The sequence below is a fragment of the Arvicanthis niloticus genome, chromosome 8, assembly GCF_011762505.2.
Source record: "Arvicanthis niloticus isolate mArvNil1 chromosome 8, mArvNil1.pat.X, whole genome shotgun sequence".
Classification (NCBI taxonomy): Eukaryota; Metazoa; Chordata; class Mammalia; order Rodentia; family Muridae; genus Arvicanthis; species Arvicanthis niloticus.
The window spans coordinates 67,180,624-67,203,392 of record NC_047665.1 but is presented as its reverse complement, the minus strand read 5'-3'; the positions used below and the strand labels follow the sequence as shown (position 1 = coordinate 67,203,392).

General features: G+C 36.7%; 1 protein-coding gene across 1 annotated transcript in view; it reads right to left on the bottom strand.

The window, feature by feature from the left end:
* Malrd1 (MAM and LDL receptor class A domain containing 1) overlaps positions 1 to 22,769 on the bottom strand; it is a 665,455-nt gene that overhangs the window by 106,487 nt on the left and 536,199 nt on the right. Inside the window, exon 33 of the mRNA XM_034509650.2 lies at positions 9,530 to 9,793. Coding sequence (XP_034365541.1) covers positions 9,530 to 9,793 — 264 coding nt within the window. The remainder of the gene's footprint in view (positions 1 to 9,529; positions 9,794 to 22,769) is intronic.

Genomic DNA, 22,769 nt, shown 5'->3' with positions numbered 1-22,769 from the left:
AAGAGTAAACCAACCATTAGACAGTTCTTTTGAAAATAAAGAAGATAGATGACCCCTTAGCCAGACTAACCAGAGGGCATACAGGCAGTGTCCAAATTAATAAAATAATAAATGAAAAGGGAGACATAACAAAAGAAACTGAGGAAAATAAAAAAAAAAACCATCAGATCCTACTAAAAAATCTTATACTTAACCAAACTGAGAAATCTGGATGAAACGAAATATTTTCTAGACAGATATGAGGTACCAAAGTTAAATCTGAATCAGATAAACCATATAAATAATCCCATAACCCCTAAAGAAATGGAAGCAGTCATTAAAAGTCTCAAAAAAAAAAAAAAAAAAAAAAAGCCAAGGACCAGATGGATTTAGTGCAGAATTTTGTCAGACTTACAAAAGACCAAATAACAATACTCTTCAAACTCTTCTACCAAAAAGAAACAGAAGGAACACTACCCAATTTGTTCTATGAAGCCACAATTATGTTTATAACTAAACCACACAAAGACCCAACAAAGAAAAAGGACTTCATACCAAATTCCCTTATGAACATCAATGCAAAAATATACAATAAAATTCTAGCAAACCAAATCCAAGAATACATCAAAACAATTGTCATTCACCACCATCACATAGGCTTCATTCCAGAGATGCAGGGATGGTTCAGTATACAGAAATTCATCAACATAATCTACTCCACAAACAAACTCAGACAAAAAAAAATCACAGGATCATTTCATTAGATGCTGAAAAAGCATTTGACAGAATCCATCAACCCATCATGTTAAAAGTCTTGGAAAGATCAGGAATCCAAGGGCCATACTTAAACATAGTAAAAGCAATATACAGCAAACCAGTAGCCAGCATCAAACAAAATTGAGAGAAACTTGAAGCAATCCCACTAAAATCAGGCACTAGACAAGGCTGCCCACTTTCTCCCTACCTATTCAATGTAGTATTTGAAATTCTAGCTAGAGCAATTAGACAAGAAAAGGAGGTCAAAGGGATACAAATTGGAAAGGAAGTAGTCAAAATATCACTATTTACAGGTGATATAATAGTATTCTTAAGTGACCCCCAAAGTTCCACCAGAGAACTTCTAAACCTAATAAACAACTTCAGCAAAGTGGCTGGATATAAAATTAACCCAAACAAATCAATACTCAAAGAATAAACAGGCCTAGAAAGAAATCAGGGAATGGCACCTTTCACAATAGTCACGAATAATATAAAATAGTGTGCTGTGACTCTAGCCAACAAGTGAAAGATCTGTATGACAAGAACTTCAAGTCTCTGAAGAAAGAAATTGAAGATGATCTCAGAAGACAGAAAAATCTTGCGTGTTTATGGATTGACAGAATTAATATTATAAGAATGGCCATCTTGCCAAAAACAACCTACAGATTTCAAAAAATCCATCAAAAAATCCAACTTAGTTCTCTGTAGAGTTAAAAAGAGCAATTCTCAAATTCATTTGAAATAACAACAAACCCAGGATGGCAAGAATGACTCACAACAATAAAATAAATTTGGGGGGAGAGGAAACACCATCACTGACTTCAAGCTCTATTATAGATCAATAGTAATAAAAAAATGCATCGTATTGGTATAGAGACAGGTAAATCAATGGAATAGAATTGAAGACTCACAAGTGAACCCACACGCATATGGTCACTTGATCTTTGACAAAGGAGCTAAAACTATCCAGTGGATAAAAGACAGTATTTTCAAAAATGGTGCTGGTTCTCTTGGCAGTCAGCATGTAGAAGAATGCTAATTGACCCATACTTATCTCCTTGAACAAAGCTCAAGCCTAAGTGGATCAAAGATTTCCAAATAAATCCAGATACACTGAATCTAATAGAAGAGAAAGTGGTGAAGAACCTCGGACATATGGTCACAGGAGAAAATTTCCGGAAGAGAATACCAACAGCTTATGCTCTGAGATCTAGAATTGATAAATGGGACCTCATTAAACTGCAAAGCTTCTGTAAGGCAAGGGACACTGTCAATAGGACAAAATGGCAACCAACAAATTGGGAAAAGATTTTTACTAATCCTACAACTGATATAGGGCTAATATCCAATATATACAAAGACTCAAGAAGCTAGACTCTACAGAATCAAATAACCCTATTTAAAAATGGGGTACAGAGCTAAACAAAGAATTCTCAACTGAGGAATACCAAATGTCCAAGGAGCACCTAAGAAAATGTTCAACATCCTTAGTCATTAGGGAAATGCAAATCAAAACAGCACTGAGATTCTTCCTCATACCAGTCAAAATGGCTAAGATCAAAATCTCAGGTGATAGCAGATGCTAGTGAGGATGTAGAGAAAGAGGAGCACTTCTCCATTGTTGGTGGGATTGTAAGCTGGTACAGCAACCACTCTGAACCAGTCTGGGGGTTCCTCAGAAAATTGGACTTAGTATTACCTGAGGACCCAGCTATACCACTCCTGGACATATACCCAGAAGATGCTCCAACATATAGCAAGGACACATGCTTCACTATGTTCATAGCTTCCTTATATATAATATCTAGAAACTGGAAAGAACCTGGATGTCCCTCAACAAAAGAATGAATACAAAAAATGTAGCACATTTACACAATGGAATACTACTCAGCTATTAAAAACAATGAATTCATGAAATTCTTAGGCCAGTGGATGGAACTCCCAAATGTCATCCTCTGTGAAGTAATTCAGTTGCAAAAGGACACACATGGCATGCACTAACTAATAAGTGGATATTAGCCCAACTGCTCAGAATACCCAAATAAAATTCACAGACCACATGAAGCTCAAGAGTAAGAAAGACCAAGGTGTGGGTGTTGGCTTCTTCTTAGAAGGAGTAACAAAATACTCATGGGAGCAAATACGGAGACAAAGAATGGAGCAGACACTGAAGGAATTGTCATCCAGAGACTGTCCCACCTAGGGATCCATCCCATATAGTCACCAAACCCAGTCACTATTGTGGATGCCAAGAAGTGCATGCTGAGAAGAGCTTGATATAGCTTTCTCCTGAGAGGCTCTGCCAGAACCTGACAAATACAGAGGCAAATACTTGTGGTCAAACATTGGACTGAGCACATGGTCCTCCTTGTGGTCCCCAGTGGACGAGTTAGAGAAAGGATTAAAAGAGCTGAAGGGGTTTGCAACCCCATAGGAAAAACAATAATATCAACCAACCAGAACCCCCCCCCCAAGCTACTAAGGACTAAACCACCAACCAAGGTGTACACATGGAGGGACCCATGTCTCCAACTTCATATGTTGCAGAGGATGGCACTGTCAGGAGAGGCCCTTGGTTCTGTAAAGGCTCAATGCCCCAGTATAAGGGAAGTCGAAAGTGGGGAGGTGGGAGTAGGTTGGTAGGTGTGGGAACACCCTCATAGAAGCAGGGGATCAGGGATGGGATAAGGGGGGGCGTTGAGGGGGGATTGAGAAAAGGGATAATATTGGAAATGTGAATAAAGAAAATATGTATTTTTTTAAAAAGAAGCTCTGACTTACTAATCCTGACTTTGATGTACCATTTTAGGAACTCTAAAACTCAGAGGAGCAGGGCAAAAAGCAAAATGTAGATTACTTTCACTCCTAATTGATGTTTTGTAATACAACACAAGGTTTCTAGGATAATGATTATAGTTACAGTTTAACATATTTGCACAAATGCTGAAGACATGTAACACTATCAAACAGAAGAGCGACCAGAAAAGGACTGGCAGAAAAGATAAATATGAATACCAGCAAGGACCTGCAGTAATATAGGATCAGAAAATTGAGATCGGACCAAAGAACCCAAAGCTGCTAGCTTCTATGTCCTAGAAGCAAGCAGAATAAATGTGTTTTACATGGGACAGCAGCCTGAAACCAGGGCTTCCTCTTCAGCTGCCCTCTCATAATGCCATTTTAAACCAATTCTTACTGGTTTACAGGAAGTCATAGTCATAAGGAATCTAGAGAAGGGAAGTAAGAAGAGCAGGATTGGTTTTAGTGCCAAGGACTATTTTTTAATCTACATAATATATAGAAGTGAATCCATCCATAGTCAAATACCAGGGGTATACTCCTTTACAGAACTATTGAATTTATTTGTCGTTTGGCTCATTCTCCCTGGCTTTCTTCAGGAATGTTTTCTTCTTTGTCTCTGACCATGAAAGGGTTAAAATATACCTCTCTTGCATATTTGATGTTTTAAGGAAGATACTTTGAAAACAGCAGTTGGGAGATCACTTTGACCTCTTGAAAGCATTAGGTTAAAAGTCTCATGTGCAAGTCACTCTCCATAATAGAAGAAAAAGGCTATACCACCATTTTCTAGAGCAAGAAGCTGAGAACAAAATAATGCGGTAGAGACACTGTTGGAATATCTCTGGTGTTGTAATAATTATTTAATCACACCCAGGGGGTTCTACCCCACCTTAAACCATTTATGTTCCTGGATGAAAGACACACACACAGCCTTTATTTTTACAATAACCTCTAAAACAACACAAAATCTGGGCAGCTGCCCACCCTCCGTGCTGTTAGAATCTACTTTCATATTGACACCCAGGACTTATTACTATGTTTATTCTGGGCTGCTCTTAGCTCCAATTGGGCAGCCCTCAGAGCCATATTCTCTTGACTCCTAGCCCATGGCCGCTTCTTCTTCCTCCTCCTGCATCTTCTCCACCTCATCTTCTTTTTCCCCCAAGCCAATGAAACCTCAACCCCACCTATGTCTTTTTTGCCCAACTATTGGCAGATGAAATCTTTATTTACCAATCAGAACTAACTTGAGGGGAGGGTCCCAGGGGCTATGTGTAAACTTCAAGTCTTAGGAACCTGCACTTAGCATTACAAAAAAAAAAAAAACAGTAAAAGACAAAACCTCAGTGATTCCCCTTTTCAGTCTAAAAATAGGCTCTTTTCTCTCAGATATAATTTGAACATCATCACATCAATTGTGTAAAGCCTCCCACAGCTGCCATCTTTACAGTTTACTACTGTGTGTTCATGCCTGTATATAAACCCTTGACCAGACCGCATCTTCTGATTTGATTTTTATTTTGTATGGGGTATCCATGCTATGAAAAACTTTTTTTATTTTCCTTTCAACACATTTTATAGTTTAATTCATAGGTCCAGTTGGATCTTAGAGGACAGAAGGGAAGGCTTTCTGCCTCTACAATCACAACTTCTCAGTATCTTTCAATGTTTGCTTTGTTAAATCAATATTAAGCTAGCATATGAATTAATGAGTATTTAAAATACTTTAAAAATTATCTATATTTATTTGTGCCTATGAATGGCTTTAATGCACTTGTGAATGCAAGTGTCCATGGTGGCCGTAGAGGCTACCTGGGGCTACAGTCCACTGTGAGCTGCCCCATGTGGGTGTCAGGAACAAAACTCAGGGTCTGTGCAACAGTAGTGTATGCTCTGTAGACTGCATTCCTCAGAAAACTGCTGAGCCATCTCTCTACAGCTTTAAGATAATATTTTTATATGTACTTATTATTAATTGTTCCCCTCTCCCATCCCCCTCTTCTTGCCATACTCTTAATTGTTGGACCCTCTTCATGCCTATCTCCAACAATACCCCTTCTCCTTTTAGGAGAATAATGCTTGTTTGTTTGATTGATTGATTTATAGTTCAGGTGTTCTTTTAAATTTTGTCTAGCTTTTAAAAAATTATTATTTTATCTCATCCATGCCTTACCAAACATTTCCAAACACACTCAGAAGATTCATTTCCATGTGTGTTATGCCACAGGTTTCATGAGCACCACATCATCACCACAAAATGATGTCATGATCTTTCTTTAGGACTTCCTCTCCCCTATTTTCACAGCTGTCACCATGACACATGAGCTTCCCTAATGCCCAAATAGAGAACTTCAGTCATTCCGAGGTTCTCTCTTTTCCTCCTCACCGAATAGTATCCTAAATCATTCATTAATTTTGTCACATAACACATAGTTTTATAATTATTTCCACAGTAGTCGCCATTATAAAAAAAAAAACAAGTCTTCAAAGTAGTACATTGAGGAGCAGAAGAAATTTGAAGATGAACCTCGGATTTATGTGTGTGCATCAGAAATTTTATAAATGACACAAAAATGTGCCATTATGATATCTTAGTTAGTTAGGGCTTCTATTGCTATAATAGAACATCATTGCCAAAAAACCAAGCTGGAGAGGAATGGGTTTATTTGGCTTAGATTTCCATATTTTTGTTCATTATTGAAGGAAGTCAGTACAGGAACTCAAATGGCGAAAGAAACCGGAGGCAGGAATGATGTAGAGGCCATGGAGGAGTGCTGCTTACTGAATTACTCATCATGGTTTTCTCAGCCTGCTTTCATATAGAACTCAGGACAAAGGGATGGAATCTTCCCATCAAATAATAGTTAAGAAAATGCACTAACCTGTGTCAATGGGGGCTCACAGAGACTGAACCAACAACCAAAAAGCATGCATGGGCTGGACCCAAGTCACCTACATATATGTAGCAGATATGCAGTTTGTTTTCCTTCTGCATCCCCTAACAATTGGAGTGGAGGCTGTCTCTGATTTTCTTGTATCCCTATGGATTCCTTTACTCAAGCTAGGCTGTCTTCTCTGACCTCATTTGGAAAGGATGTACATACTTGATATGCCAGCACAGGTTGGTTCCTGTGTGGGGACTTCCCTTCTCAGAGGAGAAGGAGAAGGGGTGAGAGGGGGAGGATCATGAGAATGTGGGACTGAGAGGAGGAGAGGCCGTGATCAGAATGTAAAGTGAATAAATAAACAATTAATAAAGAAAAGAAAAAAGAAATGTCCTACAGTTGCATCTTATGAAGGCATTTCTTCTAAAGTCCCCTCCTCCTAGATGATTTTAGCTTGTGACAAGTTACCATAAAACCAGCCAGCATGATGCTGCAGTACAAGATATAGGGTCAAGAACGATGCTAATTGCTCTGTGAAGACATGAAAGAATTAGATTTTACACAATGGCATTGTAATTTTACACAATGTCTTGAAATATTTGGTGATCTGTGTTCCTTAAACACTTTTATTTTGTGTTGTTTGTTGTAACGTTTTATCCCTCATCTGGTCCTCATGTGGACTCCCTTCAGGAAGAGCGTTCCCAGTAACTTCTCTGAAGCTAAGTTTCCAATGAATACCTGAAATCACAAGGACATTATACTCTCCTAAGCATCTCTTTAAATAGCATTCCACCTTAAAGTCAGACATCAGATGACCAGATTGAACATAATATTATTTTTGTCAGCCAAATTACATTAGATTTCTGAAAAGAATAGCAATAAGTAAGCTGGCAAGGTTTATGCAGAATCACCCCCCCCCCCTTGCTTACTTCATCAGTAACAAAATATTACAAGACCGAGACCTGACATGTTTTGTTTTTGTTTGTGTTTGTTTTATCACAGAGAGGAAAAACAAGGAAAGAAAGAAAGCAGAACAATTCTCATGTCTAAGGCAGAGAAACGGCTTCACTGATGTGAAACTAAAGTCTTTAATTTGCAGTGGCTGTCTCTCACCTTTTCATTTATTTTACTTCTTTCTCAATAATCATATTTCTGGATGTCTAGCTGATTACTAAGCCCCATATACTTCATTATTTGACTCTTTCATATGGTTCTATCTCTAAATGACTTTTCTCAATGTGAAAACTATGATTGTGGTTATGTTTTATGTAATTCAAAAAATATAATGTAGAAATAAAATGAAGAAATAAGCAAATAAATAAATACAATGTTAGGATATTTTGAATTCTACTGTGATTAGATAATCATCCTTATGTATAAGCAATTACTTCTCAACGTTTTCTCCCCTTTCTATCCAAAATAGACTATACTTACCAAGATGACAAATGCTGAGGGCAGTGTTTGGGGTTTATATGTACTTAAAAAAATTCTTCTACTGTCATGGGTTAGTTAATATTGACAACATTATATGGACAAGGAAATGATATTAGCAGCATTAAAATCTTTTGAGGGGGGATTTCAATGAATTCTGCATCCTTAGTATTTAACACGACATGGGCTCCTGTTTGTTGAAAGTCTTTTTTATACAATATATTCTGATCATGATTTCTCCTCTTCCTAACTCCTCCCACATCTTTCCACCTCCTTATCCAGACAACTTTGTGACATTTCTCTTATGTTAAAAAACAAATAGGCAAGCAAATCAGAGTTTTAAAAAAATGTTAACAAAAAAGTCACAAAAAACACACATACCCGCAGACCCCCTACACACACACACCCACACAAAAAATTACAGAAACACAAAATAGAAAACAATGATAAACCAGAAAAAAACCAGCCAGATAAAAAATTTTAAAGCCCAAACAAAACATTATGAGACAAAGTCTGCAAATATCATTGAGTTTATATAATTTTAGCTGGTCTCGGGACATACACTTAAGCATAGTTAACATACCAAGAGAGACTCCACTAGAAAAAACTAATTTTTTCTTTGCAAGCAGATGGAGAAATAATCAAGGCAAGTACAGAGTAAAGGACTAGAGAGAGGCACAACCTCCCAAGGAAGAGAAATAGAATATGCAGTTATAGAGAGACAGAGGATACTGAATCTGGAGGGCAAAGTAGGAAGGGTCAAGGATGATGTAAGAAAGGGAATATGGGGTCAGACAACTAACAGTAAGAGGTATTTGAGGACTCATAAGAAAAACCATGAACTATAAATGACAGGAGTGATAATCTATATATGCTTGGCCCCGGGGAGTGGCACTATTAGGAGGTATAGCCTAGTTGGAGTAGGTGTGTCATTGTGGGTGTGGGCTTTAATACCCTCGTCCTAGCTCCCTGGGACCCAATATTCTGCTATCAGCCTTCAGATGAAGATGTAGAACTCCCAGTTCTGCTTGCATCATGCCTGCCTGGATGCTGCCATGTTTGTGACTTTATGATAATGGACCTAACATTTGAACCTGCAAGCCAGTCCCAATTAAATGTCCTTATAAGAGTTACCTTGGTCATGGTATCAGTTTACACCAATAAAGCCCTAACTAAGACAACAGGATATCAACTAACGTAATTTTTTTGGTCCTAAACCTGTGTGTGTGTGTGTGTGTGTGTATGTCTGTGTGTGTTTGTGTGTGTGTGTGTGTGTGTGTGTGTGTAAGTGTTCATTACAGTCATTTGTCTATAGTCCTTGACTTGGGCCAATTTTCTTAACATTTATGATAAAAATAAATTATGAATATGCTACTTCAAAACATTTCCACAAATGTGTTTAAAAGATAAGAAATACAGAAAAATGACCTAGAGTTAAATGGACAAGAAAACAAGAGAAGGATAATAGAAGTTAGTGTAACCAGATAGAGAGCCCTTCTAGACATGGAAAGCAAGAGCCACAGGGTTTGTTTAGCAACAAACATAAGATATAAACATATTGCTAGTGACAGTATGGCTATGGGAAATTCTAGAAAACTCAACTTAGCCTGTCAAACACTATCATTTCTAAACAGAATTTCTTCCTGGACACTGAGTTAGTGAAAACAACTCACCACAGCTGGATTCATCTTCATTAAAATGGCAGTCAGCCACTCCATCGCATAGAAGGAGAGATGGAATGCACTGGCTTTCAAAGCATTGGAATTCTGTATTACTGCATGGTTGGTGAGAGGGTCTGAGAGAGCAATCCAGTTCATCAGATCCATCTATACAATCTTCTTGCCCATCACACTTCTCTGAGGCAGGGATACACTGGAGTGTGTAGATACAAGTAAACTGGCCTTCTTCACAAAGTGATGGTTGTGGTAAGGCAGGTCCTGAAGAAGAGAGCAAGGCATGCCATATTGATTCTTTGTTTGTGTCCAGGACTGATTCAGGCCAGGGAATATTTATTGTTCTATAATTATAAAACAGTACAAATTTTAAACAAATTAATTTTTAGTTATGAACTATCAAATGTTTACAACATATAAATATGATAAAAGAACATTCCTTATCTAAACTCAGAAGTTATATTCTTTAAAAGAGGGTATTTCTGGGGACTGCTGAGATGGCTCAGCAGATATAGGTACTTGCTTCTAAGCCTGATGACTTGAGTTTGAAATAATTAAATCAAGTTGTGTTTTATCTCCACATGTTCACTGAGGTATGTCCCTAGTGTGTGTGTGTGCACACGCAGACACACAAAGAATAAATAAATGTAATAAAGGAATTACAGGGTTTTGATGATGTTCTGTGGAAATATCAATGTCATGTAAGGTGGAAAGGGATAGCTTTTGCAGAGTCACACTCCTGGACAAAGAACTATGCCAGATGTCGTGAAGGGCTAGTGCATCTTAAACTCAGCACAGCATTGGCACAAGTCACCTGTCAACCCCCAAATCAGCTGGACCCCAATCAGTTCTGAAAACGTGTACTCCTTCTTTTGCTTATCCGTGAGAGGAATTTCCTGGGAGATTTCTCCAATGAACTTTCTCAGCAGGAATATGCCTTTGGAGTTGGCCTCCAGGGAACCCTGATCTAAAGCATAGCCAAATACCAACACATTTCTTGTTTAAAATTGAACCTCCTCTGACTTTCTTCTCAAGTTTTCCACTGAAATATTTTGATCCAGGAAGAGCATGAAATTTCATTTCTCATGGGAGTCTAGGCAGGTTCTGAGTTAGAGGAGCTTCTTGGTTATCTCAATATTTCTGTCTCTTGTTTTATCCTAATATAAGTTCTTCATTTTAGTACAGGATATCTCTACTATGTATGTATGTATGTATGTATGTATGTATGTATGACTTTTATCAGCATTCAAATGAAACTAAAAATTCTGTAAGAAACACTTGGCTTACTTTTAGTCCTGAATGTTATCCTTTGCATGCATATTTTAAGAAAATTTGACAATGAGAAAAGTTTTTAAAATTAAAATTTTAATGAATTGATTATGGGATGTGATTATAAGGTCATAACATTGAGGTAAAAATTCTCATTTCACAGTAATATCACTAACTGTTCCCTTTTTACCAACTGAGAAGCCTAAGTACTAACTTAAATTCCTAATGCCAATGAAAACAGATAATTTTATGAAGCTGTACAGTGCATGGCTTCAACTACAGGACATTTGGGAAAAGGTAGGAGTATAAAACAGTGAGTTCCAGGAGTGCTGGAGGTGGTTGATTAAGAAGAATGGGAGAGAAAGAATACTGGGGCTTCTACAGCAGTAAAAATACTCTATGTCATGTAACAATGTCCATTTGTCAAAACCTACTGAATTATCAACACCAAGGTTAATGCTGGGGTGAACCCTAACTTAAGATATAAACTTTAGGTGACAATGAGGTGTCAATATAGAGTAATCTCATTGGCTAAAGCAAGTGAACCTTATACTGAAGGACCCAAAATCACACATGGAGAGCATAAGAAATCTTTATTTTACTTGCTTTTGCTCTGATACTTCGACTTCTATTCTCTGAAGGTCTTATATGTATGGTTATGCATCCCATAAAAACATTCTATATATACTGATGTCAATATAAATGCCAATACTGGTGTTGAGCTTTAAGTGTATATTTGTGTGTAAATTACCAATAAAGAGCCTATATTCAGCCTGCTGTTCATGTTTAATAATTTTCTCTTGAAATCTCTATATTATGAATTTCTGCAAGTCCTCTTGGAAAAGTAGAGATTCAACCTTAGAAAACAGTAATACTTTAGTAAATGTAGTGTGTGTTGGTCTAGTTTCTTGTCTCAGTTGGTCCTAAAATCTGCTTATTCAGATTAATTAAACCGATTGCATTGAGGTTCAAGGACAGTATAAGCAGAATGGAAACCATGTCAGATCAATTTTAACTATAATGAGTTTTCATGAATAGCCATCACGTTAGAGAGATATTTTACAGCAGACTATGACATGTTCTTATAGTGAAAACTTTGGCTTATGTTAGGAAAACAGTATATTCTTTTTTTAAATTTATTTTTTATTAGATATTTTATTTACACTTCAGATGCCATCCCCTTTCCCCATTCCGCCCTTAGAAAACCCTATCCCATGCCCCCTTTTTCTTTTTGCACATATACTTTTTTTTTAAAAAAATGTTAATCATAGGCTTTATAAGTTTGGTATTGCTCAATCAGAGGTGTAACCCACTACCCAACCTAGATATATCAACTAACTTTGACTGGTGGAGATACATGAACATCTGCCTCCCTGTCTCCCCCCTCTTTCTCTCTTTCATCACCTAGCTTCTCCTCTCCTTCTTCTCCTCCTCTTCTTACTCCTTCTCTTCCTCTCAGTACTCCTCCCACCTTAGCTCCTCCTACATATCACCCCTCCTGTTAAAATGAAACTTTTCTCTCAAAATACAATTAGAGCATAATTATGCCAATTTGTACCCGTGAGGTACAAGATAGTCCTCATACCCAGTCCAACATTTTGTTGACTAACCAGAACCTCTGTCGTCTCTCCTAACTAAAACACTTAGTTCTAAACCTGGCTTTTTAGCCTCATAGCCAATTCTGGCTATTTACCTTGAGAGAAAAGATTTGAGTGGATGGTTGTCAGCTGACATTCATCCTAAAGCCAAGGAAAAAAACAGTATATTCTATATTGACAGTGTCTGTTAATACCACATGGAGTATAATTATAATAGAAAAGTTTAAAGAGAGTAAAACACAAAGAGAGATACTTTGAAATATTTGTTAGTGTGTGTGTGTGTGTATGTGTGTGTATGTTTGCATGTGTGAGAAAGAGACAAAGAAAGAGAGAGACAGAGAGAAAGAGAGACAGTGAGATAGTGACAGGCACAGAGAGACAGAGAGACTATAAGAAAGAACTGAGAAATGTTGATGTATTTTTACATGATTTTATTCATTATGTGAGTCAAGGGTGTTCTGAAGCTATGATAACTCAAATGTATCAATTAGTCCTGAAGGCAGGGAATGAGAGAATTAACCCACAAAACCAGTAGCTTATAAACTATGATGTTTCTCAAAAGGAAGATCATGAATTTGTAGTAATTTGAAATCAACAGTTATTATATAATAATCTCATCTTTATTTTGCAGTTGATTTATACTTTGTGTGTCAGAGTTGATTCATGGTTGTACCAAATTAAAGTTATTCTCCTTTATTTGTGTTCCTATTAAATATGATCTTGAAACTTTATATAAGGAGCCATTCCTTATCTCTGTTGCAAAGTATAGCAAGCACATGACTATCAGCCAGCTTGTGCTTCAACAGCAAATGGGTTCAGAAATGCTGCTATAGACTTTAGATCCTTACTCTATGAGCTAGCATTAAGAATATGTATTCTAAAGCCAAATAAAATCTCTTAAAAATACAGAGAATCATTAGGAAGCTTCGATTGCTCTCCTACAGTAATTAGCAGCTGAACGGCACCTTTGCTCAATTAGAGCTTTAATTTTACATGGAGTTTGGAAATGCCAAGTTGGAGAGAGAAAATGCTCCCCTTTCCTTTGAGAAAATAGTGCCATCTCTTTACCCTGAATTCAGAGGATTAATTCAATATATTTTTCTACTGATGAATAGTAATTCAATGCCTTAAATATTACACATTGCTTAATTGACTATTCTCATTTACTAAATATACTGTAATAATAATGACCAACGAAGGTATGTATATATAGATACAGAGACAGATACAGACACAGACACAGACATGGATATAGATATATAATAGGAAAGCTCTTTTAACAAAATATACTCACCTAATATTTGTTGTATATAGATGCTGGAGACTCTACTTAGAATACTAAGTATCACTGGTGACTTATACTTAGATGACAGTAGAAACATATTTTTCACAGCAAAATTATTTCATGATGACACTCAGTAGGACATTCTTATAAGTTTCATAGACATTTATTACAATCCCATGATGCCCAAGAATAACCGAATGAGTTTTTATCTATATGATAAATATGTTTAGAGAAGGTCACAAAGATTGAGTTGAAAGGAACTTTTTACATAAAACTTCAGTTCTGAAAGTAAAAAATTAATGAATTGGTAAATATGACCATATTAGTGACTTAGATGTGAGAGATGCTTATTGAAACATACAGAAAATTGGTCATAAATTGGTTATTATTTTGGGACTATTATATCATCAACAATAAAATATTGTATAAATTTATGTAAGGAATATCATAATTTTTAATAATTTATAAAAACTCTTGAATTGTAATAACTTCAGATTTTTAGATGTATGTAAATATGTCCAAAACATTCTTTCATAATTAATACAAATAATAACTTCTTTTTCAGAGTATTCATCTCTTATAAGGAACTAAAAGAAGGTAGTTTGGTTGTTATTTTGTTTCATAAATCTAATCGCTTACGTATTCCTGGAAAGACAGAATTTGTCTTTTATTTTGAGTGTGGACAATTTTATATTACTGACATATGTTGAGCTATGCTGAGAATAAATAGGGCCTATTGGCCCATGGCTTCTCTGTCTGTATCTTAATGAGATGCCAAAAGATGGAGGAAAAATGGAGAAATGAAGAAATCTGTGAAGTTTCAACAGGTTAGGTCCAACATGGAATCTGAAAAAGATCTGAGAACAGGTGCCAAATAACATTTTAAAAAGTGTGTGTGTGTGTGTGTGTGTGTGTGTGTGTGTGTGTGTGTGTGTTTGTGTGTGTGTTTGTAATAGAGGATTAGGTGACCTATTTTCAGAATTCTGTCTTTCTTCTGGTACACACATACATAAGTGGCAGACCAGAAAGAAAACCAAGTGCTAAAGAAACAGAGCCCATTAAAAGTACCTTCCCCAACCATTTCTGTTTAACATAGGCATTTACCACCAACTTAGAGGATTTTCTTCTAAGATGGCAATATACACAACAAATATTCTGTTTTCAGAAATGCAAACTAATCTAAAATGTATTCGAAGTTGATAAAACTTACATAAAATTCTTCATTGGTGGGCTGAAATGTAGGTTATTTCTTTCCTGACATGAGAGTTTAAATCCAGAGAGACTCTAGTGGATTAGAGAGTCTTTATTGCATTATCGTTTCCATATGATGTTACAATTTTTTGCCTGGTCGTGTGTGTGTGTGTGTGTGTGTGTGTGTGTGTGTGTGTGGCCTTGTCACATGAAAGTTTGGGCATCATTAAACTTAGAAGTTGGACATCATTCATTGCCATTTTATGAGCCATTTTCAAGCCCAGTTTATCCTGAGATTTTTCTCTTGTTATACAAGGATTGAGAATACCAAGGAAAACCCACCTCTCTAACATATCCCACAAACACAACTAGAAAGAATGTAGGCATAGGAAGAAATATATGTTGTTAGGAATAGTATACAATTTTATATGTACTTTAAAAGCCCCTCTTAAGAGTCAAATGCTTTTTATGGGGACTATCAGGTGTAATGGCTGAACTACCACTAACATTCTGATAATATGATTTAAAAAAAACAAAAGAAATAATAAAAAATAATACATTTCATGGCAGATTAAAAAACAACTAGTACAACAGACCAAAATAAAACACACAAAACCAATGACTGTGATATTATAACTACCAGTGAACAGGACATTACCCAGATACAGATATCTAAGTTAAGAAACAAATAATGAAAGAGATAATAAATAGACAAATAAATGAATAATGACTAAGGAAATAAATGAATGAATACCTTAAAATAGATTTTGGAGAATTAAATATAGCGAGGTAACTATTTAATAACCTCACTTCTGTCATGCTAACTTTTGTTTTCTCAACAGAAACTGAAGTGATTCATTAATATGAGTAGAATTATTTTATTCTATTAATTCACACTTATCCTTGAATTCAAAGAGGTGGTTCAGCAGAGAAATGTAAGCTACAGAACGTGCAAGCTCACACTTCCAGAACGCACACTGAATCAGCTGTTATAGCACACATGAAATAACACAGTAACATACATGTATATATATATATAGACTCACACAGTCATTCATAGTTGAGCCAAGAAATTTTATTTTTCATTTTCCATTTTCAACTATTTCTACAGAAGCTCATCTTTTCTGAGTAAAATGATCTTACATGGCAAAAAATGGCCATTATGTATTTTGAAAAGTTAGAAATTAGCCATCTGTTAAGGTCATTTGCCTTTCTTTTAGAAGAAAATTTTCACCACAAAACAATCACCTTTCAGTGATTTGGTGTTACGGTCTAATGTGGTTTCTTAATCAACAAACTTTTGCTTTGTAATCTCTGGATGCAAGCCAGGCCTAAGACATGTGTTCTAGAGAATGAGAAAAATCATAATGAAAATATCCAATATTCACTTATGAGAGTACACCACACCAAATTCTTGCTTGCTCTGAAGGCCCCTTGTACTTCTTAGACATAGCTAGCCTGGTAAGATTCAGGATGCTGACTGTGTCTAAATGAACACAGACATAAGAGAGGTGCCATGATAATTTTCTGGAGTGACAAGGTTTTTAAGAATTCATTATTATTTCCATATCATAAATTGCTACCCTATGCTTTGAGATATATATTAGTATAGGCATTACATGTTTATGCTTCTATCATTCATGTATGTATGTGTAAATGTATGTATGTATGTACGTATGTATGTATGTATGCACACATACACATATGTCTCCTTCAAAAACATGTGTTTATATGGTGAATAACATTGATCATTTAAAAATATTCACCTTTAAGGGAAAGGCAGAGAGATTTGTGTGTGATTTGCGTTTTGAGTTCAAGCCTCGTCTGAGATCTTTACATTCAGGTGATAGAGTACTGCTCACACTGGGATTGGATTTTCCATGGTTGTCATCTGGATTTCTTCCTCTCATTTGACTGAATTTCTTTCTTGCCTAATTCTCAGCAGGAAGGCAAGAGCTAGTAATCCTCCCATGGCTGGAGGCTTTCCCAAAGGAAGTTGAGCAAATGACTAGGTGTGGCCCCTTGAACCTGCATGACTCTCACATTTTAAAATGAAAGTTTCTGGTTCTTGTTTTCTTATCTTCAAATCTAAGGAATCCATTTGAAAAGTAAACAGAAAATGCCACCTTCTAACAAACAGCAGGAGTGTATGACCCCACCATAATAGCTTTGAAGTCTAGTCACCTGCCATAATCCAATAAGTGAGGTAGAAGTGTCAGATAAGCCTCCTTTTTTTTGAGCATCGTGTGCATTCATCAGCATTCAGTTTTGAATGAGGCCAATTATGAGTCACAACTGATACAAACTTATAAAATTGTGCCATGCATTCAAATGGCTTTAAATAATTTTATTGAAAATTGCTCTACTGACTTAAACTTCACTTTATATGGTTCCCAATCAATCTTAAAGCAAAGTTTACTTGTTATTGTTATATTGAAAAAATGGGGTAGTGACAACGGGGATATTTTTAAACAGCAAAAGTAACATGTCAACAACAAACCATGACTGTCTTAAACTGCACAGTAACAAAAAGGGAATTGCAAAGTTAAAGATAGATATTCTAAAATGGAGTGCAACTTCCTGTGGAGAGGATTATGGATACCTCTTAAAGAAGAAAGATTGGCTTTGACCCTGAAATTAAGGAAGGATTTTCACAAGAGGAGATAAAGGGCATGGAGTTCTTAGCCAGGCATTCAACAGGGCTAAAATTCTGGAGATGGGAGCATATGGCGCATCACTAGAAAAAACAAGAATTCTACTTTGAAGGGATCATTTTTAAATGAACACAGAGAGGTAACAGAAGCTTTGTGTTAAAGGGTAAGAAGCTAATGTAGTAGTTGGCTGACAATCTTTCAGTATTTTTCTTCTACTGTATACTATATTAATTTATATACTTGACTGTCTTTATAAGTACCACATGCATCCCTGAACAGCTAGAAGCATCTTTAAAACCAGCTCTCAGATCCAGTGATGACACATGTCATCTCTAGGTGACAGCGTTGCTCCTGCCTCCATTGCCATGGCATTGGCTGCATGTTCCCTTCTGCATGCTTCACATAAGTGAGTATATGAAAATTCTGAATTTTGGGTTCAATTTTACACATATTGGACTGATGTTTTACCACAATCCTTGAGAGATATTATTACATTAATACCTGTAATCCAACTCAGATGCAGGGCAGAAAGTAGTAGATTCTGCACGTTATTGATCGAATGGATGACAGACTAAAGTTACAAGTATTCAGGCGATGAGAAATTTCCTTTATCAAATTGCAATAACATTTCCTTTACCCATCTTCTCTGAAGCCCATCTTCTTTAAACCCTACTCCACTATGTCCCCTTCTGATGCCATTTTTTGTGCCCTTCTTCTGTGTCCCTATTCTCTCTTTATGTGCATAGAATGGCAGAGTTGCAAGTTACTTACCAAACAGTTGTTTAAAGTACCAAAATCTAAACTCTAGACTAAGGATGTGTAATGATTTCCCCCTAAATTTACAAGTATTGAAAGCCAAAATTGTAACTTAGATGGAGGTCATAAAATTTTGACTAGAGTTGTCTCTTTCTATCACTCAGTAGACACAGACATATAACAGTACAATTTACACATCCCTTCCTCAATCCCAAAAAAGTATAGTGAGAAGAGAGCCAAAGGAGGTGTTCTGGGAGGTATGGAGGGAGGTTACATGTAAGGTCAGGTGCTGCTGGTATTTTTTATTTCTCTTCTCATTCAGCATACTTGTTTATTTATACAATGTATTGAATTCTTGCTGAATAATAATAATAATAATAATAATAATAATAATAATAATAATAATAATATAATAATACTGAATCTAACTGATCTTTGCCTTTAAATAACTTAAATTTTGGTATTACAATTGATCTGGAATTATTCCTTGGGCTTGTTGTGTAAGGCCATATATAGGAAACAAGAATGGGGCCTCCATTCAGGAATGGGAAGAAAGTGATTTTTCAGCAGTAATAATATAAAACTAAAACCAAACAAGCCAACATCCCCAAGAGATTTCTTAACTTCCTGTCTTCTTGAATTCCTCCTAATTCTCTTATCTTTTTGACACCTTGATAGTTACTGATCATTTATATTTAGCAGGTCAAGATAAAAGGGATACCCTGGGCTAATATTTCTTTTCTTTGGAATCTGTCTTATGCATATGAAATTCTATTTTCTTTCCATTAACAAAATCAAACTAGATGAAGAGTAAAGTGTCCATGTTAGTCACCCAACAGAGCTTTCTAAGCCTTTGGAAGCCATCAACAAAGCTTGATGTCTACAGTGCTTATGGTAGATCAGACATCAGACAGCATATTCTAAGATGTCAGTCAGTGATGACTAGACATGTAGAGTCACATGAAGTTATTCCCAGGCTTAAAAATACCATTTTCATTTGCCTATTGAGATAGTTAATGGAGATGTTCAGGAAGGACAGAGTCTTAAGTCCTGGCTGTATTCCTTCCATGGATGGGAAAAATCAAGATCAATGGGCAACAATTGGTACACTGAAGATTTGAACCTACTACTTGATTTTAACATATGCCTCAATGGAAGCTAGTTGTACTGGGCTCCGAATGTGGGATATCAAAATACCACAGTTTGCATGGCTTGAATAACAGATATTGTGTAGTATGATGGTACATGTCTGTAATCAGAACACTTAAAAGGCTCAAGAAGGAAGATTTTGAGTCTAGGCTCTCTAGGGCTCCTTGTAAAACCCTGTCAAAAACAAAGTCAACAAAACTCCACATATCTTTTACAGTTGTTATGGAGGCCAGGCATTTGAATCCATGGCCTTGTTAGAGGTCAGCTCCCATTGAAGGTTCCATAGAAGAAGCTAGTCTATTTCTTCTACTACGATACTTGTTTTGCTAAGTATTCAGGTAATTTTTTAGCTGAAAGATTATTTTGAAGCTCATCTTATTGCAGCATATGGAATTGTGTTTCTGTTTCAGTGTGACATTTACTATAAGGACATCAGTCACATTAGTTTAAAGGGTCTCTTCTCCAGTTTGATATCATCCAAAGGCTCATTTTAATTATTTTTTCTTTTATTGGTTAGTTTTTAATTTACATTTCAAATGTTATCCGTATTCCAGGTCTCCCCTCCAGAAACTCCCTATCCCATCCCCCTTCCCCTTCCTCTGTGAGAGTGCTCCTCCACCTACTCACCCACTCCTGTCTTCCTGTACTGATATTCCCCTACACTGGGGCATTGAACCCCCACAGGACCAAGGACCACTCCTCTTACTGATGTCCAAAAAGACCATCCTCTGCCATATATGCACCCAGAACCATAGGTACTTCCATGCGTACTCTTTGGTTGGTGGTTCAGTCCCCAGGAGCTCTGGGGGATCTGGCTGGTTGACACTGTTGCTCCCTCCAAGGGGCTGCAAACCCCACAGCCCCTTCAGTCCCTTCTTCAACTCCTCCATCTGGGGCCCTGCACTCAGTCCAATGCTTGGCTGCGAGCATCCACCTTTGTATTTGTCAGGCTCTGGCAGAGCCTCTCAGGAGACAGCCATATCAGGTTCCTATCAGCAAGCTCTTCTCGGAATCTGCAATAGCGTCCAGGTTTGGCAACTGTATATTGGATGGGTCCCCAGGTGGGGCAGTCTCTGGATGGCCTTCCCTTCTGTCTCTGTTCCACACTTTATCTCTGTTTTTCCTCCTGTGAGTATTTTTTTCTCCCTTCCAAGAAGCACTGAGGCATCCACACTTTGGACTTCTCTCTTCTTGAACTTCATATGGTCTGTGAACTATAGCTTGGATATTTCAAACTTTTAGGCTAATATCCACTTATCAGTGAGTGCATACCATGTGTGTTCTTTTTGTTTGGGTTACCTCACTCAGGATGATATTTATTATTCCATCCATGTTCCTAAGAATTTCATGAAGTCATTGTTTTTAATTGCAGAGTAGTACAACATTGTGTAGATGTACCACATTTTCTGTATCCATTCCTCTGTTGAGGGACATCTGGGTTGTTTCTAGCTTCTGGCTATTATAAATATGGCTGCTATGAACATAGTGGAGCATGTGTCCTTATTATATGTTGGAGCATCTTCTGGGTATATGCCCAGGAGTGGTATAGCTGGGTCCTCAGATATTTCTATGTCCAATTTTCTGAGGAATGGCTAGACTGATTTTCAGAGTGGTGTATCAGCTTTCAATCCCACCAACAATGGAGGAGTATTCCTCTTTCTCTGCATTTTTGCCAGCATCTGCTGTCACCTGAGTTTTTGATCTTAGCCATTCTGACTGGTGTGAAGTGGAATCTCAGGGTTGTTTTGATTTGCATATCCCTGATGACTAAAGATGTTGAACATTTCTTTAGGTGTTTCTCAGCCATTTGAGTTTCCTCAGCTGAGAATATTCTGTTTAGCTCTGTTCCCCATTTTTAATAGGTTTATTTGATTCTCTGGAGTCTAACTTCTTTAATTCTTTGTACATATTGGATATTAGCCCTCTATTGGATGTAGGGTTGGTAAAAATCGTTTCCCAATCTGTTGGTTGCTGCTTTGTCCTATTGACAGTGTCCTTTGCTTTACAGAAGCTTTGCAATTGTATGAGGTCCCATTTGTCAATTCTTGATCTTAGAGCATAAGCCAGCAGACAAGGGAAGTCACTGCCACCTCATTCTCTAAAGACAAATCAGTTTAAAAGTCACACTGTTCTCCTAATCATATTGTGCCTAGTTGCTGTTTCTCTATGCTACCCCTGGAAACTCTATAAAGATCCACTGAATGAGCTGCCCAGGGTTGTCGCCTCTCCTTTTGGGTGTAGGCTGACCCCAGCATGCTGGAACAATAAATTCCTCTTGCTTTTGCATCAACCCCCAGCTTCACATTGTTCACTCAGGGTATCCCTGGTAAGCTAAGGCTCGTCAGAGTTTTACAAGAGTCACATAAAATATCATATATCATTTGTGACTAAAGTGTATAATTTTCCTAATTTTTTCTCAGCCAGTTTATGCTTTGAGTATAGGAAGGCTACTGATTTGTTTGAGTGAATTTTATATCCAGCAACTTTGCTGAAGTTATCAGGTTTAGGAGTTCTCTGGTAAAATTTTGGGGGTCACTTAGTATAGTATTATATCATATGCAAATACTGATATTTTGACTTCTTCCTTTCCAATTTGTATCCCTTTGACCTCCTTTTGTTGTCTAATTGCTCTAACTAGAATTTCAAATACTACCTTGAATACATAGGGAGAGAATGGCCAGCCTTGTCTAATCCCTGATTATAGTGGGATTGCTTCAATTTTCTCTCCATTTAGTTTGATGTTGGCTACTGGTTTGCTGTATATCACTTTTACTATGTTTAGGTATGGGCCTTGAATTGCCGATCTTTCCAAGACTTTTAACATGAAGGAATGCTGAATTTTGTCAAATACTTTTTCAGCATCTAATGAAATGATCATGTGCTTTTTTTCTTTGAGTTTTCTTTTGTAGTGGATTATGTTGATGGATTTCTGTATACTGAACCATCCCTGCATCCATGGGATGAAGCCTACTTGACCATGGTGAATTCTTATTTTAATGTGTTCTTGGATTTGGTTTGAGAAAATTTTATTGAGTATTTTTGCATTGATATTTATAAAGGAAATTGGTCTGGACTTCTTTTTCTTTGTTGGGTCTTTGTGTAGTTTTGGTATCAGTGTAACTGTGGCTTTGTAGAATAAATTAGATAGGGTTCCTTTTGTTTCTATTTTGTAGAATAGTTTGAAGAATATTTGTATTAGGGTTGTTATTAAGGTCTGATAGAATTTTGCACTAAACCCATCTGGTCCTGGACTCTTTTTGGTTGGGAGACTTGTAATAAAGGCTTCTATTTCTTTAGGGGTTATGGGACTGTTTAGATAGTTTATCTGATACTGATTT